This window comes from Dendropsophus ebraccatus, chromosome 1, assembly GCF_027789765.1.
Source record: "Dendropsophus ebraccatus isolate aDenEbr1 chromosome 1, aDenEbr1.pat, whole genome shotgun sequence".
Taxonomy (NCBI): Eukaryota; Metazoa; Chordata; class Amphibia; order Anura; family Hylidae; genus Dendropsophus; species Dendropsophus ebraccatus.
Window position 1 is genome coordinate 53,613,641 of NC_091454.1, and position 11,013 is coordinate 53,624,653.

The 11,013-nt window shown below is 42.8% G+C and overlaps 1 protein-coding gene across 1 annotated transcript; it reads right to left on the bottom strand.

The window, feature by feature from the left end:
* Positions 1-423: 423 nt before the first annotated feature.
* Positions 424-2,357, bottom strand: SMIM32 (small integral membrane protein 32). Its single transcript, XM_069954409.1, has one exon. It carries the CDS (start codon positions 1,677-1,679, stop codon positions 1,350-1,352), a length of 330 nt encoding a protein of 109 aa, XP_069810510.1. The 5' UTR covers positions 1,680-2,357; the 3' UTR covers positions 424-1,349.
* Between the last annotated feature and the right edge of the window lie 8,656 nt (positions 2,358-11,013).

Genomic DNA, 11,013 nt, shown 5'->3' on the forward strand with positions numbered 1-11,013 from the left:
ACCTGAAACTCTCGGTTACTATAAACATTTTACTAGAAAGAGACACGTTGTTATTGTTCACTGGCTCACACCCAAAAAAAAACATTTATGCAAGCATATTTACTCTGCTACCTTGGAAAATAGCAATTTCCCGGAAAAAAAGTCAACAATGTATTGGCAGTTCTGCACATTTTACCAAGTGTATATAAATCTTATGTCACCTATATTATACTAACATATATCGATTTGTTACACACAATTGTATGCCTACTCAGTGCCTCTACCATCTGTAAATCATGAAATGAATTAAGACTGGCATAGAACATACAGTTAAGTATTCTTTTTGGTGTATATATATATATATATATATATATATATATATATATATATATATATGCATTTTAGGGTTAATACTTAAATTATGTGGCACATAGTGTAAGCAGACTATTTGTTCAGACATATAGTGGGAATGTGCCTTGAGTGATGGCTGCCAGATAAGGAGAGCCAACAAGCCACGCTCACTAGACCTGGGTTAAGGGTTAAGACAGCAAAATCTACTTTTCAGCTTCAGTTTGCTTAATTTTACATCAGAACTGAAATATGAAGACGTATACCTTACAAAAGCAATGGAAGGTTGACGTTAGGTATACATGGCAGAAAGACCTGCACAAGGCTTAACACAGTGAGTTCTGTCTGGACTGGCACCTCCTATGGGTGCATTAAATAGGTCAGGGTCCTCAGGGAATTTAGCTTATTGCTGCAGAGCTCTGCCTCAAACATATCATCCTGGTAGACAAAAGTACATAATATTTTGGCATAGCCCCTATAAAGGAGGTGATAAAATCAATGTAATCTAGTGTCACAATAAAAGACCCATACACTGCCCTGTGTTTCCAAGAAGAAAGGCAATATTGCTATTTATTTCACTTTAAGGTGTCATTTTTATAGAATTTCTAGTTACATCTTGAGATATGCCTCTGCTGTTATATAGACACACAAATTTGGTTCTCTAGGAGCGCCAAACCACTAGCTTCCTGAGCATGTACTAGTTGCTCCTGACATCCAGCGATGGAGTCTGCCTGGATCATGCAGTTATATAGAAATAGATGGAAATCACAATGTCCTTATAAATACTGAGGCTCTACCAAATATAATGTAATAGAGCTTTAAAAATATTATGAAAGGGAATCACATCATCATTTCTCAATGGACTGTACACTTTGGCATGAATAAAAAATGATTGTAACAATGACAGTAAATGGCATTTACAAATGTTTACTCCTGAAGCAGAAGTCTTGTACCAGTCACCCTATGCCACTACATTATAAAAATCCTAGGAAAATGCATCCCAGATGCTGGCTATGTGTGCTTCAGACTGACTGTGTCTTCCAAGGACTCCTGGCTTCTCTGAGGGACCTGTCATAAGGTAAACCTGCAAAGAAAGAGTTCCTTAGCTGGCAGTTAATGAAGAGCACAATGAGAGTGACAGATAGGAAGAGCAGGACAAACAGGACCATGTAAGTCATGAGGTCAGGCTTGTTGATCTCCCCCTCCTTGAGCACCCTGGCTGTGGACATGTAGAAGGCTGAGGAGCTGACTGGTCTCTGGGTGCTGCTCAGGTAAGGGGTGTTGGTCTGGAGCATGATCTGGGCTTCTGTGGCACTGCTGGAGTTCAGGAGCATCTCTCCATACATGATCATGGTGAGCAGGTCTGTCTTCACAGTCTTTCAGTGCTTAAAACAACCTGAGAAGTCTTCATCTTTCCTAAGATAAGAGAATCCCAGCTCCTTGATGTGTCTCATTCCATCAGCACACTGTATCCTAAGTAATCCAGAATAATAGGAAGGGGGTCTGTCCCCCAAATCTGTCACTACAGATGATCCCCTTACACCCTCCTCCTAACAGGATTTCAGCTCCGGAATGAGGTGAATATCAACAGAAACATATAAAGCCCCAGACAAAGTCGTGTGCTGCTGGGACTCTCAGAGTGCAGCCCATGTTGTTCTATGGAGGTGTGTGTGCATTATATAGTCAGGGGGGTCCCATCCATGTAGCAGGTCAGATCCATGTTCAGACCTTATAATAAACGCGATGCGTTCAGCATACTCTCGATTCTGCTGAGGTTATAGGGAGGCTCTCACCTTACTTAGAAACTTTACGTCATCTCAGGGAAGGATATGCTCATAATCCAGGTAGTATAGAATCCACAGCGATCTTCCCTTTAAGGCACTCCAAAGTTGGTGTGTGTGCTCGGTGAGGTCCTCCAGCCAGTCTGAACAGGCGCTGAGCACACACACATAGCATGTGACCAGCAGCAGCAGCAGAGGAGCTGTGGGCACTGTGCTGCTGCTGCTGCTGCTGAATCTCTCCGGGTACTGTGATATGTCACAGCTTCCTGATATTAACATGGAGAACTGATCACCTCCTTGCTTCCCTGCTCCTTGCCTGCTATTACATAGGGGGCAGGTAATGATTTTCTGTAGAGTCACCAGCACCAGCTACAGATTGGCAATCAGTATGTTAATTCTATTTAATCAGCCGCTTTTACGGCCATTTAGATTGGGCACTGTGCCAGGCATTGCTAAATCTCTTAACTCCTTAGCACTTTGGAATAGAGTAAATGGCCAGGCTTTTCACACATATTTCTGTCTCCTGTAGGAGAGACACATGGCTGGCTAGGGGCTACTGCTGCTACTGCTGCCTATGAGGTAACTCAGCTTACACTCAGGATCTAATACCCAAGCAGAGAAGACTGGATTTTCACATTTGTCCTTCTGCCTTAAGATATGAATAACTTACATATGTTCATTACCAATATAATCCATATGTTCCTTCCTTCTAATGTATGACTCATAGGAGGCTTATTTGTTTTTCTTGCATGTGTTATACCTGCTAGGATGAATAATTTATCATATCAACAAAAAGTAGCTGAGAACACCTTTATCTCTGTATATATATATATATATATATATATATATATATATATATATATATATACCTGTCAATAAACATGATCCTTACTGTTATGGATGCTATTACTAGACAGGGATGCAGGAGTGGAACCATCAACAAAAAAGGTTTAACCCCTAGAGACTCAGAAGCAGATAATCTGATTAAGCACCAGACAATATCTATTATTTATATGCATTGTATTCATATTTATCATGTATATTAAATCTATTACTAGGATGTTGTTTTTGTGGTAATTGTTTATGGTTTCTTTGACATACCCTTAGTATTAGAATCCAAGGTTTACCTACACCACAAGCTCTGTTTCAAGAATGCTCAGAGCTAAACCTTACATAACATTACATTTTTGCTTACATTTTTGAAGAATGTATTTAAGTGGTTAAAAAAAAGCTGAATTGCTGTAAAAACAGTTTGTACAGTGTTAATGTGGCTACTGAGGGGTCATTAGAGAGAGTTCACCATTGGTTGGTTTTAAACTGAACTAGCCCGGTGATTCCTGATGAATGAACCACAGACAGGTCTGATTTATGCATAACAGAAATCATAGCAGACCTGACAGCAGGTTTTCATTTAATAAACTTATGGTGCCTTTACACAGAGAGATTTATCTGACAGATTTTTAAAGCCACTCTGTACCCACAATCTGACCCCAAACCGCTTGTACCATCGGATAGCTGCTTTTAATCCAAGATCTGTCCTGGGGTTCGTTTGGCAGGTGATGCAGTTATTGACCAAGAAAACAACTTTTAAACTTGCAGCCGTGCCAAACGGGAGTATCTGTGCCCTAACTTTGCACCACCCCTCTGTCCCTCCTCCCCACCCTCCTCATCATTAGGAATGCTCCAGGCAGATTGCCTACTATTCCCCACCTGTGTCAGCCCGGCATATGGGCTGGATCGTTAATCACCTGTGCAATGTTCAGCATGTAGAAAATGTTCCAGTGGAATTCCTAATGATGAAGAGGGTGGGGAGGAGGGACCGAGGGATGGTGCAAAGTTAGGGCACAGATATTCCCGTAGGGCACAGGGCTGCAAGTTTAAAAGTATTTTTGTAAGGACAATAACTGCATCACCTGCCGAACGGACCCCAGGACAGATCTTGAATTAAAAGCAGCTATCTGAAGGTACAAGTGGTTTGGCGGGGTCAGATTGTTTGTACAGAGTCGCTTTAAAGCCAACGCCGGGTACAGACTATAAGCAACGAACAGGTCATAAAAGAAAGACTGAGATTTCTCCTCTTTTCAAATCAATTCCTGGCTTTGACTTCAAAATTCTGTCAGATAAATCTCTCTGTATAGGGCTCCTGGCGCTCAGTTTTTTTGTAATTAACCTTTTTACTTTCGTTTTATTATATTAACCTTGGAGCTGGAGGGGGTGATTATCAAAACAAAAAGTGCGCATATATTTGGGGATAGAAGAACTATACAGCCACAGCTTCTGTTTAAGAATCAATAACCTGCCGACAGGTCCAACTTAAAGTGTTCCTCCAGTGGCGGTAGTAGTGGTGGCGGGGGGGGGGGGGTTGCTGAAGTTGGATAAAGCTCTAAGGTTGTCTGGAAAACATGGATACAGCCAATGACTATATCCATGTTTTCTACATAGCCTTAGGGCTTTATCCAACTTCAGCAGCCACCGCTAATCAAATGCCGAACGTTCGGGTTCGGATGGACTCGAGCATGCTCGAGGTTCGCTCATCTCTAGAACACATAAAGGGAGGCTCGGGATTGCTAGCACTGTAACTGTGTCAGGATCAGAGTTGTAGTTCCTGAAACAGCCACTTGCAGCAGTCTATTTTTTGTCAACATAGTCATATGAGGGCTTGTTTCCTGAAGAACAAATTTTTACTCAACCAGTCCTACAAATATAACTGTGTTAGCCCAGATTGTAGCTAGTGAATTTACTTAATCTTTATTTCCTCTATTTTTTCCACTTACTTGCAAGTTTCACAACAGGATGAGATTATCATCACTTGCAGTGGAGCTGACAGTCTAAATAGTTTGGCTGAAACACAAACACACATACACACACAGTAGAGCCAATTCCATAGCAGGCCAATTAACCTCTAAAAATCTAATGTGTAGGAGGTAACCAGAGTACCATAGAAAACCTACACAAAACAGGAACATACTGTACAAACTCCATGCAGGTGTTGCCCTTAAATGTGAAGCCAGGACCCCAATGGTGCAACCTTAGTATTAACCACTGAGCCAACTGAGTCGAAACCTCTTTATTCAAAATGACTCATTGCATATAAATAATCATCCATTGTTAGTAAAAGAATGTGTACAAACAGATGCTATACAGTAAGTCTACTGTACACATGGCACATGCTCATATAAATACTATTTAAGTTTTCTTGTTTTTATGTCAAAGTGAGCTCAATAAGGAAAAACTACAATATAAAAAGAAAATGGTTTCCTATAGAGTGGTGCTTCTCAAACTGTGAGGTGCCTCCTAGTTGTTAGTGAGGCCCAGCCAAGGGGCCAGTTTTCACAAAGTAACTATGATCTGCACAGTCCTTTTGTTGTTCGCAGAAATCTCAATTTCAGCAACATTATTAATTTATTTTGTACTTGTTTTTTTAGTATATAGATCTTGGGAGATGGGTGAAAGGGTAGCCCTAGCATTATTTTCAGCTTTTAAATAGACTTTCACCACAGATAGTGAGGCCCAAGCACCCTCTTGGTCAGTCTGGTGAGGCCCGGGCATTGCATTGCTATAGAGTGTCCTTTAAGCAGCTACAAAGGATTTGTACACTTGGGAATACCTAGCCTAAAATGTAATTGTGGTAAACCAATGTGTAATCCAAAATGAGAGGGACCAGCTAAGCCCTGATCATAGTCAGTATTACTAGACTGCTATAGAAACATACACAGAACTTGATTGAGTAGAGAACTTTCAGGATGAAAGTTCAGAATAGAATGTTTACACTAATGCTGTTACTTTGTCTATTCATTTTATTCATGGGACCCCAGAAGATGATGTTATGTCTCTGGAGGAGTCTCCTGCACTAAAAATCTCAGTATAATAGAGATGGGAACCTCATCTCCACATTCTGGGAAAAATCAATCCAGAAATAAGGACTTATACATATTTTAAATTCCAGAGCGGATTTCTATGTGGATTTAATCCTTTAGGCTATGTTCACACTATGTATCTTTTCGGCCGTAGTGCGAACCGCGAATATACGCACGTAGTTTTGAGGTTGATGCGTTTGCTTGAAAGTATACGATGGTGGTGTCTGAGCTCCTGCTTTATTAGCGATTCTACTCAGCTACACTAAACGGTTCTGGCTGATATTTCTCCTGGAAATTGCTACCACCTTCTACTACCACCCGACATGAGGAGAACCTCCAGAAGAGCAGCAGCTGCAGCACGGAGGAAGCTGGTAGCTTTACTCCCTACAGCGAGAACGAGGCAAGATGGCGCGGGCAACACTGCTAGACCTCCTCCTGCCTGTCGCTCTGTACTGAGCAGAGCGGGGTGGCAGACCGCCCCGCTTCATGTACCACCGTTGGGGGTGCTGCGAGACCCTGTACCATAACCTGCCACAGTGAGTACTACCCCGACACTACAGAGAGGTGAGGACCGGAAGGGACAAAAGGTTAATGATCACCATCAGCGCTCAAGCTTGCACGTATCTGTTGACACGCAGCGCAGCCACTCTGCTTCTCCTGTCACACTCCTGGACCCCCTCCCCTCTCAGAAGCCGATCAGCAGCCCTATCCTCCGGGACGCTGTTCCTTCCGTGAATTCTACCCCTCGAGCACTGAATGTTACAGCTCCATTGTTCATTCCTTCTCCGGAGGGGATATCTGCGCTACATTCACGGGATCCCTTCGATGAGCTACATATTCCCGACTCCCCGCTCACGCCTGCCCTGCTGAGAGACATTCTGTTAGCCTTCCGTGACTCTATTCAGCTTAGGCTGGACAATGCCACTGCTGCTATAAGGGACACTGTGGCTCAGGAAGAGAAGCGGTTACAGACAGCGGAGGATAAAATAACTGACTTTGTGCATGAGTATAATGTTTTGGTGGACTCCCACTTGTGTCTAGATGAGGAGGTGTGTGCTTTCTGTGCGACTTTGACTGCCGTGGATGACAGATCCAGAGTGCACAATGTGAAACTGAGGGGAGTGCCGGAATCTGTCGCAACTACTGATTTGCCCAGTTTCACTCATAATATGCTGAAAGCTGTGTTGCCTGATCATCATTCAGAGGAGCTGACAGTGGGCCGTCTCATTAACCCCCAAATACACCGAGAGATGCCCTGGTGCGTATCCGACATCTACCAACTAAGTCAGCGTTCCTCACAGCCATGAGGAACACCTCTCATATGCCGGCTCCTTACAACGCTGTTGCGGTCTTTCCGGACCTCTCCGCAGCCACACTGAACTTTCGCAGATCCTTCGCTCCTGTCACGACGGCCCTATTCAGTACCGCTAGCAAGGCTCATCAGGCCTTGTGGTCCTAAAAGGAACTGACACTATCATACTGAGTGACCCCGACGAAGGACTACAACTAATGCAATCCTGGAACCTCCCTGACCCTTCATTGGCTTCTCATCCGCAGTGAACTCTTGGCATATCGTTTTATTTGAATCTCATGCTTACTGGACTATTGGACTTGCTTGCTGGTCTCCATTCTTAGTTCTCGTTTGATCGACTACCCAAATGGCTTTGGTTCCTACACTTATTTGTTTCCACCTCAGCTGAAACTGACTCTGTGCCCCCTTGTTGCCCCGGTCTGTAGCTATAGATCAGCGCTTGATCTCTGATCTTCTGCGGACACCTGTCCGTCTTCTCCCCTTCCCACATTCAGCTGATGCTGTACCCCATGTGTGTTTCCCCGTCTATGCTACCATTGTTTATGTAGCTGTACCTTTGTGCCTACTACTGTCACCTCACAGGCTCACTACGACTGTTATATCTATCTCCTAATTTTGCTCTGTGAAGGGTCGTTTATATGCTACTAAGTGTGACAATGCTATATAGGTATGTTACTGTTTTACATAACTCCATTGTTCTTATGTTATCGTATTAGCATGTATGTTCCCCTTCCCTCCCTTATCCTCAGGCAACGTTATACGATATGGTTGCATCCCGTTATTTCCCCTTCCCTCCCCTCTTCCTCCCTTCCCCCCTATCAATCGTTGCTCTTTCCCCCCCCATTTTTCCTCTCCCCCCCACCCCTCTCTCTTTCCCCCTCCCCCCCTTTTCCTCTCCCCTCCCCCTTGCCCCTCTCCCCCCCCCTCCATCTCTCCCCTCCCACTCTTCCCCCCCATTTTCGTTGTTCCCCCCCTACTTTGCCCCCTCCCCTCGGCCCCCCCCTTCCTCTCTAACCCCGCCTCCACCCCCCTCCCTGTCTCCCACTCCCCCTCCATCTTTCCCTATAGCATCTTTCTGCTACCAATAGTTTAACTACTGATTGTCTTGTGAAAAAAAATAATTATTTGTGAAAAACCCTAATCTTTTGAAACGTTGAAAGTATACGATATACGCCCGCACAGTGCACACTACGTATGAGCTTACGGCCGGATCGTATACTGCGCTGGGAAAATTAACAAGACCATTGTTTGAGGACGGAAATGTTCCAACTCACGGCCGTGGATTTCCATGCGGTCCCGTACCGAGTACTTGTTTCAGCTAAATTGAATGTGATTTTTAGATTCAAAAGGTTCTGTGTGTTTTATTGTACAGCTGCGAACGAACTACGGCCGGACTCATACGTAATGTGAACATAGCCTTACAGTGTATAAATTACAACTTTCTGCGAAACCCATGTGTAATTTGTATTAACTGTGCACATTTTTGCAATATACTTCATTATAACTAAATTCCCCCCAATGGGCCTTTTAAATGGGCGAACCCTTGCCTGATGCAAGTGATCTAGCAGAGACAAAGAGACATTTACATGGATTGTGCTGCCCTTCGCTTACATCTTTGCCGGCCACACGTACCTAGTTTACACAGGCCGACCAATGACAATTTTTTTTCTTCATCACCTGATAACTGAGACTTTTCTATGGGTCAATAATTGGCCTGTTCAATGAATAATCACCCCACGGAAAAGGACCTTAATATTCTCCCTGAGATCAGTGACTTGTTTGCTGTATTTGTCCACTAGGCATTGTTCCCACCTAGCCAGAATTCTGCTCCACACTGATGAGCTGCCTGTGGATAGATACCTGGCTTTGGTCTTTCCCTGATTACATCAGACTTGTAATTGAGTTGGATATTGACTGAAGGGGCCACTTAAAGTGTACCTGTCATTACAAAAAACTTTTGACATGTCATAGAGACATGTCAAAAGTTTTGATCGGTCCAGGTCTGAGTGTTAAGCATTCAGAATTTTTTTAAAAAAGAGGCAGACTTATAATGGGCTCTGTTGACTGTTTTTTTAAACTCAGAGCGGGGAGAGGATGTGCTGCAGCTGCGGTCCTCTCCCAGTTCTATCTACCAATCGGACCAATCTAAACTTTTGAAATCTCTCTGTTACATGTCCAAAGTTTTTTGTAACGACAGGTACACTTTAATATGGTGGTTTCCGTTGAGCCATCTCTTTGGTAGGTCCATCTTTTGAGAGATATCTGGTGAGTCCCGTGGTTAGAGGCTCGCAACTTTTTTGCCCTATGAAGCATGTCACGTCTTTTTTCTTGTCAGCTCTATTAGGAATATATTTAGCTATATTTCCCCTTAGACATTTTTACTAATTTGATTAAAGGATTTCACTGCTTTATTTTTTACAACTCTACTACTATTTACAATTGTCATTCTCTATAGTAAGTGGCACTGTTGCTTTTAGCAGGTATCCCATGTGCATCCATCTTGAGGCTGATGAATGATACAGAGGTATTAGGTAATTAATGTGCCGGCCTTGCTTTCATCTATATTTATCTCCTCATTACAGCCGCTCAGACTCGTACCCTATACCTGAGGATTTTCGAGGATCACAATTAGTTTGTCAAAAAATATTAAAGGTGCTAGGATCTAGTCTAAGCTTGTGGTTGTCATGGAAACACAGGCATGGTAAATGAAAATGCTGATCATATTCATACTTGTCTGATTTTTATAGACTTCATTCATATGTTTTTGTAAGAAAAATATTGAGAGGACATCAGGTCACAGAGTAGTGTTTTTCAGAAACTTCAGGAAACTTACATTTAGCAAAAATCCACAATTCTAACTATATATGCTGCTCTGGCACCAGAGTTGTGTGTTCAGCATTTGTTATGTGGCCCACATTAAATGAGTTTTCAAGCCCTTAAAAAATATATGGGATCTTCCTAAAATAGGCCATTAATATTAGATTGGTGGGAATCTGACTCCCTGCATGACCACCAACCAGCTGTTCTGCACCCCCATCAATCAGTTTGAGGTGACCGCATTGCTTATGCAAATACTGCAGCCTCTTCAATCATTACGTCAGCTCCCAATTCACCATGGCACACAATGAAGAGTGCGGCCAGATCCACACTCTCCATTGTGTGAACTGACAGTTCTGTGCAGCCTCTATTCAATGAATAGCGGACGCACAAAACTGGCAAGTCAGTTTTCCGTGCAGCCGGTTGGAATCCCGGCCGGAGTGTGTACTCCGGCCGGGATTCCCTCTGACTTCTATGCAATGTTTCTTTTGTTTTAATCACGGCCATTGTTGCAAATTGCAACAACGTCCGTGATTAATACAAAAAATAGCTTGTGTAAAATAGAATCAAGTCAAGGCACTAGCCAGAAAAGGAAAGGATGTTCCAATTTCAATTGTAACCCACATCTGAATTTCCAACCACTTCACTTAAACCACTTTCTAATAATACCCTCAATATACAATATGATTTTGTAGAGCACTAGTGGCTTTCCATTGTCAAAAAAGTTAGATTTGAACGTAAAGGAATTGTATCTAGTAAGGGATACACCGATTTTTGATACCTGCAGATCTGCATGTTCTGGTTATGAGGAAGGAACAGAGGCCTAGAAAAGACTTCAACTGCCAACTTGTACCACAGAAAAATATATAATGCCCCAAAACTGATGTACCATTACTTTTTTTTCACTATTTTTAGTTTG